The 18,097-nt window shown below is 64.0% G+C and overlaps 3 protein-coding genes across 3 annotated transcripts; 2 read left to right on the top strand and 1 right to left on the bottom strand.

Annotated features, from left to right (window-relative positions):
* Window positions 1–4,068: 4,068 nt before the first annotated feature.
* EMIHUDRAFT_447895 (hypothetical protein) lies at window positions 4,069–8,769 on the top strand (the record flags this gene model as incomplete). Its single annotated transcript, XM_005770343.1, has 16 exons — window positions 4,069–4,106; window positions 4,347–4,419; window positions 4,493–4,610; window positions 4,891–4,929; window positions 5,004–5,120; window positions 5,193–5,292; window positions 5,368–5,405; window positions 5,497–5,578; window positions 5,650–5,720; window positions 6,315–6,350; window positions 6,415–6,561; window positions 7,114–7,321; window positions 7,349–7,467; window positions 7,769–8,023; window positions 8,096–8,147; window positions 8,705–8,769. The coding sequence occupies exons 2-16, from the start codon at window positions 4,379–4,381 to the stop codon at window positions 8,767–8,769; spliced, it is 1,488 nt and encodes a 495-aa protein (XP_005770400.1). The 5' UTR covers window positions 4,069–4,106; window positions 4,347–4,378.
* A 2,474-nt stretch (window positions 8,770–11,243) lies between these two features.
* EMIHUDRAFT_195968 (hypothetical protein) lies at window positions 11,244–11,723 on the bottom strand (the record flags this gene model as incomplete). Its single annotated transcript, XM_005770342.1, has 1 exon — window positions 11,244–11,723. One exon carries the CDS (start codon window positions 11,721–11,723, stop codon window positions 11,244–11,246), a length of 480 nt encoding a protein of 159 aa, XP_005770399.1.
* Window positions 11,724–16,195: 4,472 nt separating this feature from the next.
* On the top strand, window positions 16,196–16,411 carry EMIHUDRAFT_61507 (hypothetical protein; the record flags this gene model as incomplete). Its single annotated transcript, XM_005770341.1, has 1 exon — window positions 16,196–16,411. A coding segment is annotated over one exon (216 nt), but the record flags the coding sequence as incomplete, so codon positions are not given.
* Window positions 16,412–18,097: the final 1,686 nt, after the last annotated feature.

Below are 18,097 nucleotides of genomic sequence, written 5' to 3'. Positions count from 1 at the left end.
TCCTAGCCCTCTCTTAGGCCTTTCCTGGACCCTCTCCTAGACCTCTCCTAGCCCTCTCCTGGCCCTCTCCTAGCCCTTTCCTAGACCTCTCCTAGCCCTCTCCTAGACCCTCTCCTAGCCCTCTCCTAGACCTCTCCTAGCCCTCTCCTAGCCCTCTCCTAGCCCTCTCCTAGCCCTCTCCTAGACCCTCTCCTAGACCCTCTCCTAGACCTCTCCTAGCCCTCTCCTAGCCCTCTCCTAGACCCTCTCCTAGCCCTCTCCTAGACCTCTCCTAGACCTCTCCTAGCCCTCTCCTAGACCTTTCCTAGACCTCTCCTAGACCTCTCCTAGACCTCTCCTAGCCCTCTCCTAGACCTCTCCTAGACCCTCCCCTAGCCCTCTCCTAGCCCTCTCCTAGACCTCTCCTAGCCCTCTCCTAGCCCTCTCCTAGACCCTCTCCTAGCCCTCTCCTAGACCCTCTCCTAGACCTTTCCTAGACCTCTCCTAGCCCTCTCCTAGACCTCTCCTAGACCTCTCCTAGACCTCTCCCAGACCTCTCCTAGACCTCTCCCAGACCTCTCCCAGCCCTCTCCTAGCCCTCTCCTAGCCCTCTCCTAGCCTTCTCCTAGACCTCTCCCAGCCCTCTCCTAGCCCTCTCCTAGACCTCTCCTAGACCTCTCCTAGACCTCTCCTAGACCTCTCCTAGACCTCTCCTAGCCCTCTCCTAGCCCTTTCCTAGACCTCTCCTAGACCCTCTCCTAGACCCTCTCCTAGCCCTCTCCTAGCCCTCTCCTAGACCTCTCCCAGCCCTCTCCTAGCCCTCTCCTAGACCTCTCCTAGCCCTCTCCTAGACCTCTCCTAGGCCTCTCCTAGGCCTCTCCTAGACCTCTCCTAGACCTCTCCTAGACCTCTCCTAGACCTCTCCTAGACCTCTCCTAGACCTCTCCTAGGCCTCTCCTAGGCCTCTCCTAGACCTCTCCTAGACCTCTCCTAGCCCTCTCCTAGCCCTTTCCTAGACCTCTCCTAGACCCTCTCCTAGCCCTCTCCTAGCCCTCTCCTAGACCTCTCCCAGCCCTCTCCTAGCCCTCTCCTAGCCCTCTCCTAGCCCTCTCCTAGACCTCTCCTAGGCCTCTCCTGGACCTTTCCTAGACCTCTCCTAGACCTCTCCTAGCCCTCTCCTAGACCTCTCCTAGCCCTCTCCTAGGCCTCTCCTAGGCCTCTCCTAGCCCTTTCCTGGACCCTCTCCTGGACCTCTCCTAGACCCTCTCCCAGCCCTCTCCTGGACCTCTCCTAGACCCTCTCCCAGCCCTCTCCTAGACCTCTCCTAGACCTCTCCTAGACCTCTCCTAGACCTCTCCTAGACCTCTCCTAGACCTCTCCTAGGCCTCTCCTAGGCCTTTCCTAGACCTCTCCTAGACCTCTCCTAGACCTCTCCTAGACCCTCTCCTAGACCTCTCCTAGACCTCTCCCAGACCCTCTCCCAGCCCTCTCCTGGACCTTTCCTAGACCTCTCCTAGACCTCTCCTAGCCCTCTCCTAGCCCTCTCCTAGACCTCTCCTAGCCCTCTCCTAGGCCTCTCCTAGGCCTCTCCTAGCCCTTTCCTGGACCCTCTCCTGGACCTCTCCTAGACCCTCTCCCAGCCCTCTCCTGGACCTCTCCCAGCCCTCTCCTGGACCTCTCCTAGACCCTCTCCCAGCCCTCTCCTGGACCTCTCCCAGCCCTCTCCTGGACCTCTCCTAGACCCTCTCCCAGCCCTCTCCTGGACCTCTCCCAGCCCTCTCCTGGACCTCTCCTAGACCTTTCCCAGACCCTCTCCTGGACCTCTCCCAGCCCTCTCCTAGCCCTCTCCTAGACCTCTCCTAGACCTCTCCTAGACCTCTCCTAGACCTCTCCTAGACCTCTCCTAGACCCTCTCCCAGCCCTCTCCTGGACCTCTCCCAGCCCTCTCCTGGACCTCTCCTAGACCCTCTCCCAGCCCTCTCCTAGACCTCTCCCAGCCCTCTCCTAGCCCTCTCGTTCGACCAGGCCAAGCCCAAGCTGGCCGAGCTCGCGAGGCTGGAGGACTTCTTCGAGGCGAGCCGACTCCGGGGGCGGTCGTTCACAGCCGTGAAGACAGCCTGTTCACACCTGCGGCTGTGAACAGGCGACGCGCGTCGAGGCGGTCGTGCTCTCAGCGACCGACTTCAAGTGCAAGCGCGTGCCCGACGAGCCGCTCCCCCCGAGCCCGTTGGCAGCGAGTGCGGCGCGACTCATCACTGCGGCGCACTCGCCCCAACCTAGGCGCGTGCTCGACGAGCTCTCCCTCGTGTCCGAGGCGATGGCGCTGCGGCGCAAGTTCACCGCGCCGCGCGAGCGCAAGCCGCAGCCGCCGCTACCGAGTCATCCAAGCCGCGAGGAGGTAGTTAAGCACGGGTGGGAGGCGCTCTGGCACCACCGCGCCGGCGACTCCCTCTCCGAGGGCACGGACGGCGAGGCGTTTGCGCACGAGCTGTACCGGCACGGCTGGGACAGGCAGACGGAGCTGGAGGGCTGCACCGGCCCGTCCTCGACCTGTCCTGAACCTTTCCTGGACCGCTCCTGGACAGGCAAAAGGAGCTGGACGGCTGCAACGACCCGTCGGGCCACGGCAGCGTGCGGCAGGTGGGCCTCGCCGCCTCGGTTCACAGCTGCAGGTGTGAACAGCGCCTCTTCACAGCTGCACGGCTGCGTGCGCGGCAGGCGGACCTCGCCGCCTCCGACGAGCGGCCTGCGGGCTGGAAGCCCTTCTCGGCGCCCCACCGAGCCGCGCAGCACGCTGCCCTCGCGCGTGGACGGCGTCTGTTCACACCTCCCGCCGTGACCGCAGGTTCATTTTGCCGATGAGACGCTGTTCACACCTCTGTTCACACCTCCTCTGTTCACACCTCCCGCCGTGACCGCAGGTTCACTTTGCCGATGAGACGCTGCCGCGCATGTGGGCGGTGAGGCCGGCGGCGCGCGCGGAGCTGCCGGACCTCACGCCGACGCAGTGCATCGCGCTGGCGCTCGCGCGGCACGTGCAGGTCGAGATCTGGGGAGATGCTGGGGAGATGTGGGGGGGTCTAGAGGCACGTGCAGGCGCTGAGTCGTCGAGAGATGCCCCGAGGGTCCCCAGGGCTCCCCGAGAAGCCCCGAGGTTCGCCGAGGTTCCCCAGGGTTCCCCGAGATGCCCCGAGGTTCGCCGAGATGCCCCGAGGTTCGCCGAGAAGCCCCGAGGTTCGCCGAGGTTCCCCAGGGTTCCCCGAGATGCCCCGAGGTTCGCCGAGGTTCGCCGAGAAGCCCCGAGGTTCGCCGAGATGCCCCGAGGTTCGCCGAGGTTCGCCGAGAGTCCTCGAGAGTCGCCGAGCTTCCCCGCGGCCGGGGTTCACATGAGATGCCGCGAGGGCGAGATCGCGGCGAGATTTGCGGTCGCCTCTCTCCCTCGCAGGACCCGTTCGAGTCCGTCTGCCACATGCTCTCCCCCTCCGGGCTCGAGCTGACGCAGCTGCCTCTCTCGCCGCTGGTCGGCGAGCTGCCCGAGCCGCTGCTGCGCGCCGCTCTCTCGGCGATGACGACCGGACGCGACCCGCGAGCGAGGGGGGGGGAGGGGGGCGAGGTCACGCGAGATGTGCGCGAGAGTAGGCGGAGCTGGTGGACGCGACTTGCCAGCGGGGCGTCTCCGTCCTCGAGGCGCTCACACACCCGCACCGCGGGGCAGGAACCTTCTAGGAACTTTCTAGGAGCCTTCTAGGAGCCTTCTAGGCGCTCACGCACCCGCACCGCGGCGCAGCCCTCCAGTTCGTCCCAGGGCTCGGACCGCGCAAGGCGATGCCGCACCGCCCACGGGACCGAACCCACACCGGGGTCGACCGCTCTGAGGGGGGGGGGGGGTGCGGTACTAGGCCGCCGCGCTGCGCCGCGAGCTGCTGGCACGGCGCGCGCAGGGCGGGAAGCACGAGATCACGAGCCGGGACGGGCTGCACGAGCTGCTCGGGCCTTGTGTGTGGGCAAACGCGGTGGGCTTCCTCGAGCCTGCGCCTCAAGGACGGCCCTGCTGTGAATGGCGTCTCTTCACACCTGCAGCTGTGAGCAGGTGGGCTTCCTCAAGTTTGAGCCGCCTCGCGAGCCCGGCGAGCCGCGGCCGCCCCGCCCCCCCCCGGCCTCGGCTGCAAGGACGTCGTTCCTAGACGGCGGCCTGTGTTTCTTTTGTCTAGGCGAGCCGCGGCAGCCCCCCCCAGCCTCGGCTGCAAGGACGTCGTTCCTAGACGGCGGCCTGTGTTTCTTTTGTCTAGGCGAGCCGCGGCAGCCCCCCCCAGCCTCGGCTGCAAGGACGTCGTTCCTAGACGGCGGCCTGTGTTTCTTTTGTCTAGGCGAGCCGCGGCAGCCCCCCGGGCTCGACGGGATGCGAATCCACCCGGACGACTACCGTTTCGCGCGCAAGATGTGAGCACCGCACCGCCCACGCGGGACCGACCTCCCCGCACCGGGCTCGGTACCATGGGAGGCGCGGTACCAGGTGCCTCGACGCGATGACCGACGTGGATGCCGAGGAGGAACCGGAGACGCCCGAGCGGCTCGCCGCCGCCGTCGACGTGGCCATGCGCGCGCCAAACCTGGCGCAGATCATGGACGAGCTCGAGCTACTTCTCGGACCGCTCCTGGACCTTTCCTGGAACCTTCCTGCAGGCGCAGATCATGGACGAGCTCGAGCTGCTTCTCGGACCGTTCCTAGACCTTTCCTGGAGCCTTCCTGCAGGCGCAGATCATGGACGAGCTCGAGCTGCTTCTCGGACCGTTCCTAGACCTTTCCTGGAGCCTTCCTGCAGGCGCAGATCATGGACGAGCTCGAGCTACTTCTCGGACCGTTCCTAGACCTTTCCTGGAACCTTCCTGCAGGCGCAGATCATGGACGAGCTGGAGCTGACGGACTACAACGACTACCTGCACAACCAGGCGGGGGGGGGAGGACTCCATGAGTGAGTGAATCAGTTCATGAGAGACTGACAGCGGCTGGGCTGCGCAAGCAGGAGGGGGAGAAGTACATGCTGTCCACGCTCACCGACCTGCGGGTGGAGCTGCTGCACCCGTTCCAGGACAAGCGCGGCGACTGGTCCTCCCTCTGGGAGCACGGCCCGCTCGACAAGGAGCGGCTCCTCGAGCTCCTCTCCGCGTGAGGAATGGAGGCGTGGACTCACCCCCTCTTCCTTGACGACTAGGAGCGGCTCTTCGAGCTCCTCACCGCCGAGACGCTCAGCACGCTGCATGGGGACGACTACGACGTGCACGAGATCTACCCGCCCGGCCACCCGCACGCGGGCGAGCCGTCGCTGCTGCTGCGCGAGGGGAGGAGCCGTCTCCGAACCTTCTACGAACCTTCTACGAACCTTCTAGGCGAGCCGCTGCTGCTGCGCGGCGGCACGCTCGCGCAGGCGGCCACCGTGCGGCCGGACAACCTAGAGGGCTCCTAGAGGGTGCGTAGAAGGTGCGTAGAAGGTTCCGAGAAGGTTCCTCATCGCGCAGGCGGCCATCGTGCGGCCGGACAACCGCGGCCTCAAGGACGGGCAGATGCAGTTCCACATCCGGCTGCAGTGCGGCGTCACGGGCACCAGCTAGTCCAGGAGGAGGGCGTGTCGCCGTGAGGCCGCGTCTCTTCACACCTCCGGCTGTGAACAGGCACCATCCAGGAGGAGGACTTCTCCGACCAGAGGCGGCTGCCCCGCCGCGACGGCGCGGGCGGGCCAGAGGTCGTGATGCCGGTGCACGAGGGGCAGCTGTGAACAGCGTCTCTTCACACGTGTTGCTGTGAACAGGTCGTGATGCCGGTGCGCGAGGGGCAGCTGTGAACAGCGTCTCTTCACACCCGTTGCTGTGAACAGGTCGTGATGCCGGTGCGCGAGGGGCAGCTGTGAACAGCGTCTCTTCACACCCGTTGCTGTGAACAGGTCGTGATGCCGGTGCGCGAGGGGCAGCTGTGAACAGCGTCTCTTCACACCTGCAGCTGTGAACAGGTCGTGATGCCGGTGCGCGAGGGGCAGCTGTGAACAGCGTCTCTTCACACCCGTTGCTGTGAACAGGTCGTGATGCCGGTGCGCGAGGGGCAGCTGTGAACAGCGTCTCTTCACACCCGTTGCTGTGAACAGGTCGTGATGCCGGTGCGCGAGGGGCAGCTGTGAACAGCGTCTCTTCACACCTGCAGCTGTGAACAGGTCGTGATGCCGGTGCGCGAGGGGCAGCTGTGAACAGCGTCTCTTCACACCCGTTGCTGTGAACAGGTCGTGATGCCGGTGCACGAGGGGCAGCTGTGAACAGCGTCTCTTCACACCCGTTGCTGTGAACAGGTCGTGATGCCGGTGCGCGAGGGGCAGCTCATCTCGGCGCGCGGCACGCCGCCCAGCCGGGCTGTGAACGGCGTCTCTTCACACCTGCCGCCGCGAGCAGGTGCGCGTCAAGACGCTCAACTTGGTCGACCACACCTGCACCGCCACGTGCGCCGGCAAGGAGCTGCAGCGCGCCGAGTACATGACCCTAGCGCAGGAGCGCGCAAAGGCGGCGGCCGAGGAGGCGGCCAAGCGGAGCGGGGGGCGCGTGCTCTCGCGCGGCGACAGCCAGCCCCGCTGTGAACGGCGTCTCTTCACACCTCTTGCTGTGAAGTAGGCCCGTGCTCTCGCGCGGCGAGTTTGTCAAGCGGCGGGTCGGGCACCCTCAGTTCAAGAACGGGACGCGCGAGCAGGAGAGCGCGCCCTCTCCTAGCCTTCCCCTAGCCCTCTCCTAGACCCTCTCCTAGACCCTCTCCTAGCCCTCCCCTAGCCCTCTCCTAGACCCTCTCCTAGACCTTTCCTAGACCTCTCCTAGACCTCTCCTAGACCCTCTCCTAGACCTTTCCTAGACCTCTCCTAGACCTCTCCTAGACCCTCTCCTAGACCTTTCCTAGCCCTCTCCTAGCCCTCTCCTAGCCCTCTCCTAGCCCTCTCCTAGACCTCTCCTAGACCTCTCCCAGACCTCTCCCAGACCTCTCCTAGATCTGGACGCGCGAGCTGGAGCGCGGTGCCCTTGCTTCCTTGCCTGGCGGCGACGCCCCCTCCGACGCGTCGGCCGTGGGGCCCTCCCCCCACCTTGCGTCGGCTCCCCTTCCCTTAGGTGCGCGCCTTCTTGGCGGCGATGCCGGTCGGCGAGACCGTGTTTCGCCCCTCGTCGCGCGCGGACCACCTCACCGCCACAGTCAAGCTGACGGCGCACGGGCCGCTGCTGCACGTCGACATCCTCGAGAAGGACAAGCCGTCGCCCGCGGAGCTCGGCGCGTCCCTGTGGATCGGCCGCGGCGAGATTGCCCGAGATTGCGCGCGAGGTGCGAGCCGAGGTTGGCCGAGAGTAGGCGCGTCGCTGTGGATCGGCCGCGTCGAGAGCGACGCGAGCAAGCAGGGCGACCGCTTCGACGACCTCGACGAGATCCTGTACCGCTACGTCGAGCCGCTCGTGGAGAACATGCGCGAGGTGACACACGCGCGCGCGCACACACGCGCACACGCGTGCACACGCGTGCACACACGCACACACACGCACACACGCACGCACGCACGCGCACACACGCACACGCACACGCACGCACGCGCACACACACACACGCACACACCTCACCCACGCGCACCGGATTTCGCACTTTGAGTGCGGTACCAGCGCCTGTCTGTTGGACGAGGAGCCGCGAGGGACTTGCCCGGCCCTTGCCCCCGCCACCCTCGTGTGCGTGGAGAAGTGTCCCGGACCTGTCCTCGAAGTGTCCCGGACTTGTCCTCAGGTGACGGGGCACCGCAAGTTCGCGCCGGAGCTCTCCGCCGAGGCGGTGGTCGAGCGGCTGAACCGCGAGAAGGCAAACTCGGACATGATCGCGTACGCGCTCGCGCTGTACGAGAAGGACGCGACGACGGTGGTGATCTACGTGGTGCGGGCCGAGGGGCGGAAGCACCGCGAGGCGATCAAGGTGTCGCCGGCGGGGTTCGTGTACCGCGACGTCGCCTTCAACACGCTCGAGGAGGCGATCAAGCACTTCAAGGTGGAGGCCTCCGAGCTCGAATCATATTAATTGACACCACATTCAGTAACAGCGATGATTGGCACTTTCCAGGTGGAGGCCTTCAAGCCGCGGCAGAGGCCCGCAGCGACTCACACCTCTGGCGGTGCCGGCTGGGGCGGGACTGGCGGAGTGGTCGGGGGCGGCTGGGGAGGGCAGGGCGGAGGCGGCGCCGCCGGCGGCGGCGGGGGCGGCGGAGGAGGAGGAGGCTGGGGCGGCGGGGGCGGATGGGGCGGCGGCGGAGGGGCCCCGCCGCCGCCACCTCCGGGGCGGCGGTAGCGGCCTGCGGGCGGCGCTATGCCAGGAGCGCATGTGTCCGCGCGGGGTTTTTAGGGGAAGTCGAAGTGCGAGAGACAGAGGGACGGTTCGTGCCGATGCCACGATAAGCGCTTGTGACGGTTAGCCCACACCTATCGAAGCGCGGTGGGGGCCGCCCGGAATCCGCGGGATGCGGCGCATTGCGCCCGCCCCACGGCCTGCGCTGGCTGGTTCGTGATTTCACATGGAAACAGCGAATCGCGTTCACTTTCACTTTCACTTCACATTTCATGTGAAACGAAATTTCACTTTTTCGAGCGAGTGTGAAGAGTCGTGTGAACGTGTTTAGATGACGGATGCTCCCACCGAGTTCCGACACTCTGACACTCACTCTCACTTGCACAGGTGTTGGCTCCCAAGCAGCAGCCAAGATGAAGGAGGCTGGAGATATTGGTCTCGCTGAGCGCTGATGTGTACACTAGACCTATATGAATCTCATGGCATGCTGTGGGCGAATACGGTGCTGATGGTGGGATGAACTCTCTCAGCAGTCGAGAGTCGACTCTCGACGCATCGGGAGGGCGGCCGCGGCGGTGTAGGGGCGGCGGCGAGCTCCCGGTTGCAAATACTCGCCTCACAGTCCAAGATGGCGGCTCGCGCCCCCATCCGTGCACCATCGTGCCACTCTAGTCCCGCCTGCCGCCCAGATACCGAGGGCGGGGCGCACTCTTCGACTTGGGCTATTATTTGCCACCGGGAGCGGAGGGCGGCCGCGGCGGTGTAGGGGCGGCGGCGAGCTCCCGGTTGCAAATACTCGCCTCACAGTCCAAGATGGCGGCTCGCGCCCCCATCCGTGCACCAGCGTGCCACTCTACTCCCGCCTGCCGCCCAGATACCGAGGGCGGGGCGCACTCTTCGACTTGGGCTATTATTTGCCACCGGGAGGGCGGCGGCGGCGGTGTAGGGGCGGCGGCGAGCTCCCGGTTGCAAATACTCGCCTCACAGTCCAAGATGGCGGCTCGCGCCCCCATCCGTGCACCAGCGTGCCACTCTAGTCCCGCCTGCCGCCCAGATACCGAGGGCGGGGCGCACTCTTCGACTTGGGCTATTATTTGCCACCGGGAGGGCGGCCGCGGCGGTGTAGGGGCGGCGGCGAGCTCCCGGTTGCAAATACTCGCCTCACAGTCCAAGATGGCGGCTCGCGCCCCCATCCGTGCACCAGCGTGCCACTCTAGTCCCGCCTGCCGCCCAGATACCGAGGGCGGGGCGCACTCTTCGACTTGGGCTATTATTTGCCACCGGGAGGGCGGCGGCGGCGGTGTAGGGGCGGCGGCGAGCTCCCGGTTGCAAATACTCGCCTCACAGTCCAAGATGGCGGCTCGCGCCCCCAAGCATCCATGCTCTGATGTGTCGCTTGGGTCGCCTCTGCTGCTGTGTCTCTGTCTTAGCCAGATATCGAGAGCGCGCGACGACAACCAACCCCTTACCCTAACCCTTACCCTAACCCCTAACCCTAACCCTAACCCTAACCCGAAGAACCCAAAGCGTTCACCGAGAGCTCGTGTCGACGGACCGCTGATTCCGCCATTTGGTTTCGGCCCAAACCGGACCATTCTCTTAGGAGCTGCACAACGGCTTGAACGCTCTCTGACCCTAACCCTAACCCTAACCCTAACCCTAACCCTAACGACACGGTGCTTCTTAAGAGGTCGTGCGCGTCGCTGCCGACGCATCTCGCGTGTATGGTGTATTTGCAGTGTATTTCGGCGGGGGCGCGCATTAAAAGAACATTGAGGCAACCACACACGTCCTCGAGCGCCCGAGGACACGAACCAAGCTGCACCTCCTCTCACTAGTTATTGTGGGCTCTTTCCTTTCTACACTTCCTCGCTTTCAAACACCGCGTTTTGATGCAGTGAGGGCGGGCCCCTGTTCTTTGAGCCTTGGGGACGACCACGGCCTTGACCACGGCCTCGCTGCAGGGAAGCAGGAACGCGCGGCATTGGTGGCACAGAGATCCCTACCGGTGCCGGCAGTGGTAGGCGCACCGCCGCTCTCTCCGCTGCCGCCTCCGCCGCTGCCGCCTCGACTGCTGCCGCCTCGACTGCTGCCACCTCCGGCTCCGCCGCTGCCGCCTCGGACCGTCGCTCGGAGATGCCAGAGCCTTCGAAAGTAGTCGAACTTGTGAAATTTTCAGTGAAACGGGGGCGGCCGAAACGTTTCATGTGAAATTCACATGAATTCACATGTGAAAGTGAAAGTGTGAAAATTCACTCACGAACCCTGGCTGGCTCTCGGCCTCTATTGCGCTCGCGAGCTCACCTTCCGAGTGTGTCGCCGGACTAGAGTTTGCCGTAGTTTTCTGAGTCTCTCTCGTATCGTCTTCGGCCGCGGCCGCTCCCGTGACCCCTCGCCCTCGACCGGCACCCCGGCTCCGAGTCGCCGTCTGAGGATGCCGACGGCTGCCTCATGAATGGGAGGACGGGGGACGGCGCGCCGCCACCACACAGGGATTTGAAGGAGAGGAGTATCCACGAAGATCGACACGGTGGCGGGTCCCTGCGACTTGATGAGGCGGAGAAGAGGCCCAGCATTTTGATGGAGAGGCTGAGGAAGGTTAACCTGGTTTGTGGAGCTCCCGCACCTTTCCTCGAGAGCACGGCACTGCGATTCGGGGCCAGGATGTCGGTTCCCCACCGGACTTTTTTTGTAGTGGAGAGAATTAAGGAATCTTTCTGCTGTAACCGACACTGATATCGCTCTCCTCTATTCAGACCAGATGGTGAGTCTTAACTGTAAATTACCGTCAAAAAGCTGTCAGAACGGCTGTCAGAACGCTGTCAGAACGCTGTCAAGGTTCGCTCCCCGCACAACGGCCCGGAAGTATCGTACCCTAGATCCGTGTCGGGCGCGTAATCGCATGTGTAACACCGCTCTCATCCGGTCAATGAGCCGCTTTCTCGCCTTGTCCCGGATAGCTCTTGGCCGCCGGACCGACGCCAACAGCCAGTGGCGTGAGCCCCGCCGCCCCATCATCGCCCTGTTTGAGGTCGACGTGATACCACAGCGCCGCCACCGACTTGACACCAGGCGCTGGCAGCCCCGCGTGCAGCGACAGACGATCGACCTGCCCAACACCCCCATCGAGCAAATTGTAAAACGCGACGGCGTCGCCAATCTTGGGCGCGACCGTCAGCCCATCGCGCCGCGGCAACAGCTGGCGCGCGGCGGCAAGGGCGGCGACGCGTGGCGGGTTTTGATTCTCCACGCTTGCGGCGTCTGCAGGGTCGCGCAGTGCGAGCGGGAACCACGTCTCACCGACGCCATTCAAGTACAAGAGCACAGTCAACATCCGGTGTTCCTGCTCATTGGCGTCGTAGTGCAGCTTGAACTCGCCGCCCTCGGTGTACTTGAGCACCTGCATGTTCTCAAACCTGCCTCCATTGCTCGGCGATGCTGCATTCTCGGCTAACGCTGAGGAATTGTGAACCCACTTTCAAACCGTCAAAGTGCGCTGGCGGCCCGAGCACACCGCGGGGAGGAGTTGCCAGTGCAGAGGCGGCCGCGGTTGAGCAGGCGAGCATAACGAGACTCAAGCTTGTAGTGAGCATGTTTGCTGGCCTCGTCTGTCAACCGATCGCACTCCGCAAACCGACGGTCAGGTGTTTTTAAAATGAACTGTCACGTACCGACAGGCAAGGGCGGGCGTACCGAGGACAGTGCGAGTGGGGGGGCCTTGTGGTCGATCGGACGCGTGTTAATGGAGCCGCTATTCTACAACCCACACCTGTCGGGCTGGTGGGGCGCAGCGGTACTCGACAACCCGGACTGGGAGCGACTGGCTGGAGACAAGAAACCGAAACCCAAACTCTGCCGGTGGACCAATGAAAGAGAGGAAGACGCACGAGAGGTCTACGAGCGATCGGTGCGATTTGCAGAGGTCGGGGTAACACACGTAGTGCACCCTGAGGGAGGGTGTAGAGGATGTAGAGTGTAGAGCGCTGTAGAGCTGTAGAGATGTAGAGCGCTCTGGAGCGCTGTAGAGCTGTAGAGCTCTACATCCGCCGCGGGACGAAGCGCCTCCGTTGTAGAGCGATGTAGAGCGCGATTTTGCTGTAGAGTTTGTTGTAGAGGCTCTACAGCCAAACCGCCGGGAAGGCAGTGACTCAAAGAGGTCGAGCCGCGCTAATGGGGGGTCTCCGAGCTTACTGGAGCTCTGATGGACAGCCCTGACTACAGTATCCCTGACACACAGAGAGTCACTCCGACGGCACACAACACCCTATAACTGCGTCATGACCAGCCTGCCATGTGTCGCCGGTGCCGCATTCGTCGCTGTGCTTCTTTAGCAGGCGGTGGACTGTCGGCTGCGAGGACGGTCGCATTTGCGCGAGGCGAGGAGAGCATTGTTGAGCGTTGCATGCGCCATGCCTCGCGCCAGCGCGTGCGGGAGCTCCTCGGCTAGTTCACGGGTTTCGCGGGAGTGACCCCATGCGTCAAACCCGCCATTTAGCGAGGTGGGTTGGAGGGGGCTCGCTGCAGGGAAGGGCGGTGTAAGAGGCCGATCCCCGTAGTGGTCCGCCCGACCGCCCCACTCCTCCCCATCGGGGCGCATAAGCGGCCGCGCCTGAATAGGACCGTCACTCACTCAATTTGGGGATCCTTCACGCGCTGCGCTACGCTTCGGAGTCGCTCACCCCGGGATCGCTCCTTCCCTCGCTCCGGTGATTTGGGTAACTCTGAGCTCCCTCCGCGTACGCTACGCTCCCTTCGGAGAGAGCCCCAGAGTCTTACCGCGCTCCGGATCCTCTTTAGCCCATCTCTGAGAGTTAGAGTGACTGGCTAGAGACGACGACGACGATACAGTTCATGATAAACAAACTTCAGTTTGTGCTAGTGAACTGAGGAGAAGCGGGTCGAGCCTCGGCGCAGAGGGCAGCGCCTAGCGGGCGGGAACCCTTACCCCCGCGCCCGCCGCTGCCCGCCGCTTTGTGCGCGGGACCTCCGAGCGCCACGAGGCTCCTGACACAGCTCCCGACTAGCGTCGGCTCCTGCTCAGACAGACGCCAATCGACCAGTTCTCAAGCGACCCACCACCATCCCTCATCTACCGCCCGATCGAATCGCATTCGTCTCTTGCGAGTTCCTCTTGCTCCAAGAGGTTCCAGAGAACGGGGTAACTCTGAGCTCCCTCCGCGTACGCTACGCTCCCTTCGGAGAGAGCCCCAGAGTCTTACCGCGCTCCGGATCCTCTTTAGCCCATCTCTGAGAGTTAGAGTGACTGGCTAGAGACCGACGACGATACAGTTCATTTTTTCACAACGTGCAAGTAGTACCGGAACTCGCCCGAGTCCCCGCAGCTCTAGCGATGATAGACTCGGACATCGAGGACGACGAGGACTTCGCGCGCGCGCGGGTTCTAGCCCCCGCCGTGCACGCGCCCACTGCTCCCGCAGACGCAGCGCAGCTGTCCTCCCCGCCCGCCGCACCGCCGGGCGCCGCCGACCGGAATGCGGGCCCGCGCAGCTCCGTGGTCGCAGCTCCGGTCCGGTCCGCCGCGCCCATCTCGGGTGAGAGCGAGCGAGCGAGTACGTCTTCGGTCCTCCCCCCCGTGCCTACGCCGGATGATATCGGGGAGATCGTGGGGCGAGGTGACGACGTCACGGTTCGGGAATGGCTTAGGAGCGGCGGCCAGGTCAACGCAAAGCTCGAGTTTCAAATGACGTTGCTCATGCACGCCGCCTTCGCGGGATCGGAGCGGTTGGTCGAAGTGCTGCTTCAGCACGGCGCAGACGTCAACATGCAAAACAGCGACGGCCTCACCGCGCTGATGATAGCCACCGGCATGGGCCACGAGCAGGTGGTTGATTTGCTGCTTCGGCACAGCGCACAGATAAACATGCAAAACAGCAAGGGCGCCTCCGCACTGATGCTCGCCGCCAACACCAACCGCGCAGCCACCGTTCTCCGCCTGCTGCGGGAAGGTGCAATCGCGACCGCCCGCGATGTGGACGGCAAGACCGCGCTGCAGATCGCTAAAGATGAGGGCCACGCCGAGTGCATCGCGGCCTTCAGGCAGCACGTCGCGGCGACTGCGGGTCTCTGCGAGACGGAGGCGGGAGGTGCGGGCGAAGCGGCGGCCGGGGCGAGTATTGCGGCCTCTTCCAGCTCGTTGGGCGTCCTTGGCGACACGGAAGCGCTCGCGGCTGGGCGAGGCGACGAGGCGGCGCTGAAGCGTTGGCTCGACAGCGGCGGGCAGGTCAACGCGTCTTGCGGGGATGGCGTTGTGAGCGGCCTCACTGCGCTGATGGTCGCCGCCGGCCAAGGCCACGAGGGGGCGGTCGAGCTGCTGTTGCGGCGCGGCGCGAAGGTGGACCAGCGAGAAAACGACGGCCACACTGCGCTGATGGGCGCCGCCCTTGGAGGCCACGCGCGGGTGGCCGACATGCTGATTCGGCACGGCGCGGCGTTAGACTTGCAGGACAGCACCGGTAGCACCGCGCTGCTTACCGCTGCGTACCCGGGTCACGAGCGCGTGGTCGAAGTGTTGCTCGGGCAGGGCGCGCAATCAAGTGTACAGGACTGCAACGGCACCACAGCACTGATCAGCGCCGCACATAAGGGCCACGAGCGCGTGATCGACATGCTGCTGCAGCACGGCGCGGTGCACGGCGCGGATTACGACATGCAAGACAGCGATGGCTTCACCGCGCTGATGTTTGCCGCTGCCTTTAACTTCCCCGCTATCGTGCGCCGTTTGCTTCGGGCGGGCGCGAGCTCGGCGCTACGCTCTGCGGAAGGCATGTCCGCGCTGGAGTATGCTAAGAGGAACGGCCACAGCGTTTGCGTCGACGCAATCAGGCAGCACATCGAGGAGGCGACCAAGGCGGGGCGGCTCAGGGCCGGCGGCACTTCCGCTGACGGGGGCAACGCAGTGGACGCAGACACCGCGCTGCGCTCGTTCGAAGAACTAGCCGCTACAGAGGAGGAGGTGGAGGAGGTGGAGGAAGACTCACACTGACAGGACCAGCGCATCGTCATGCACCTGGACAAGGAGCAGGAGGCGGCGGCGGAGATCAACCTCTCCGTCACCTTCCGCGGCGAGGTGGAGAGCCCCCCTCCCCCCCCCACCCCCCTGCCAGGCCACCGGCCCGTCGACGCACGAAATCTTCTTCCGACTCAAGCCGACGACCGACCTCAACCGCCTCTTCCGCATCTACGAGGCGAGACGCGCCCGAGAGAGGGGGAGGCAGCGCAGAGGTCCCGGAGCCGAGAGCGTTTGTGGAATAGGAGCGGACAAACCTGCGCGGCCTCTCCTTCTACCTTTACAAGGATAACACGGTGCTCGACGGCGCGCGCACGCCCGCCTCGTACTCGATAGTCGACTACGACGCGCTCGAGGCGCGGCACGATTTGCCGCAGCAAATCTCGGACGGGCGCACCGCGCTGCAGCTGGCCAAGGAGCAGGCGGCGGCGGCGGAGGCGAGGGAGGCGGAGAGAGCGGCGGCGGAGGCGGAGGCGGCGCGGCATGCCGACGCTCTGCTGGCGGAGGTTGAGGCGGAGGCGCAGGCCGAGGAGAGCAAGGCAGCAAAGAGGAGCAAGAAGAAGAAGAAGAAGAAGAAGAAGGGGGGCGGGGGGAGTAGTGCGGCTGGGCCGTCGCAAGAGGCTGAGGCACCGGCCGAGGATGTGGTGGCAGAAGAGGCGGAGGACGAGGACGAGGACGAGGCAGCGGCGGCGGCCGAGGAGGCGGGGCTGGCGGCGGCGCTCGAGGAGAGCGCCAGGCTGGAGGACGAGAAGCGCGCGGCGGAGGAGAGACGGGCGGCGGAGGAGCAGGCGCGTGGAGCCCGGCCGAACGCTGGTGAGCCGAGCGAGTCGGCTGCGAGCCCAGCGCCAGAGGAGCCGCCGGACGACTTCATCTGCCCCATCACGACGGAGATCATGAGCGACCCGGTGGTGGCGGCCGATGGGCAGTCGTACGAGCGGTCGGCGATCGAGCGCTGGCTCGCGACAAAGTCGACCAGCCCGCTGACAAGTGCGGAGCTCGAGAGCAAAGGGCTCTTCCCCAATCACTCGCTCCGCCGGATGATCCGGCTCTGGCAGGAGCAGAGATAGCGATTGTCGGAAGTTAGGGAGGCGGAAAGACAGTCATGAGAGATGCGGAAAGGCGAACAAGAGAGTACTTGTAAGAACTCTGAACTGCGCTGAGCTCTGTCCTCGCTGCGCTTTTTTCCGCGTGAGGCGTGTGTGAGTGTGTGCGTGGAGACTGGAGAGTGAAGGGTCTGAAGCGAGACCGCACCAACAGCAACGGGAGGGGAAGGCGAAGGGGGGGGGGCCGGGGGGGGGGGGGGGGTAAGGCAGTCGAAAAATGTTGATTCTCGCTCTGTAACTATTGATATTGATTATTGACAGCATCCCCTCTAACTATTGACAATATATTGACATATCGATCGCTGATTTTACAAGAGCACCAAATGTCGACATTTGTCCCAAACATCGGATGTTTGTTAATTTACTTAATTTACACATCGCCTAGACGTGGGCTGAAATCGAAAAAATCGCAGCGATTTTAATGCGATTTAAGCGATTTTGAAGCGATTTGGGCCCGTTTTGAACGATTTAGAGCCATTTTCAAGCCCGGGATGGACCGCCACCGCTGGATATATTGATATATGTTGAGTGCAACCTGACGGTCCTGACCAGCCCAGGCCCAGCCTCTCCTCTAACTATTGCAATATATATTGATATTGATCGCCTCTGTAACTATTGCAGCAATATATTCAATTATGATCTGGTCTCCTGGCCTGCTCGCCGCGATCGAGCAAATAGTGCGGCACAGCCAGGCCAGCAGTGAGAGGGACACTCTCACCCTCCTCCGCTGATGGGCTCGTTGGAGGCTGCGTCGCCTGCGGCACGGCTGTGCCAGTCTGCTCGTCCCACACATGCCCTGCAGCGAGACGACCGCGTCGGCGACGGAAGACGCCAGCTGCCTCCTCTGCAGCGCGCTTTACTGCGCGGCGCTCGCGCTGCTGCTCTGCTGAGAGGGGCATATGTTGGTATCACTTTTGGCGATGCCGGCGAAACGAAGAAAGGGGCCAGCGGGAAATATAAGGTAAGATTTATCGACTGCCTTAGGGGGGGGGGGGGGCAAAAATGGAGCTGTCAAACGTTAACTTTGGGCCTAACAGTTGCGCTAGTGTTGGCTGAAATCCTCAACTTTGTTCGAGTGTTCTCTCCAGCCCAAGCTGTTACTGTTTGTTACTGTTGTTACTGTTGTTCAGTGGTCAGCAAGCAGAAAATGCCGAAAAGCCCGGGTAAAATCCGCGCGGCGGCCGCCAGGGGCGTGCGCGAGACAGGGCTTGGAGCCCTTTTGCCTTTTCTGTGAGCGGGGATTCCCTTCCGGCGGGGGTTGTGGCGGAGAGCCGGCATGGGAATCGCCGGCCCCCACCCAGGGGGTGCCCCTGCCAGGCGCCGCAAGCGGTGCCCGACAGGGGCGTGTCCCCTCACCCGAGGGGTGGGGTCGGGGTCGGGGTCCAACCCTGTCGTATTGGTTGAGAAGAAAATGTGCGCGCTGGTCTATATGAGAGCAGAGGTTGAGGTGCGAGCCCTGGAGGCCCTGGGGATGGGACACGCCCGCAGGCCTCTTCACAGCCCACACCGCCGAGTTTCACGAGCACCTCTAGCCGACGCTGCTTCCGAGGCGACCGCAAAATGCTTCGCGAGTGTGTCCTCTCCCTCCTCCTCATGCAGGCTTACGCCTTTTCGAGCACGCCCTTGTCCACCACCCAAACGGCAGAGATC

This window comes from Emiliania huxleyi (genome assembly GCF_000372725.1).
Source record: "Emiliania huxleyi CCMP1516 unplaced genomic scaffold EMIHUscaffold_4, whole genome shotgun sequence".
NCBI classification, from domain to species: Eukaryota; Haptophyta; order Isochrysidales; family Noelaerhabdaceae; genus Emiliania; species Emiliania huxleyi.
This window is presented reverse-complemented; position numbering and strand designations above follow the sequence as displayed.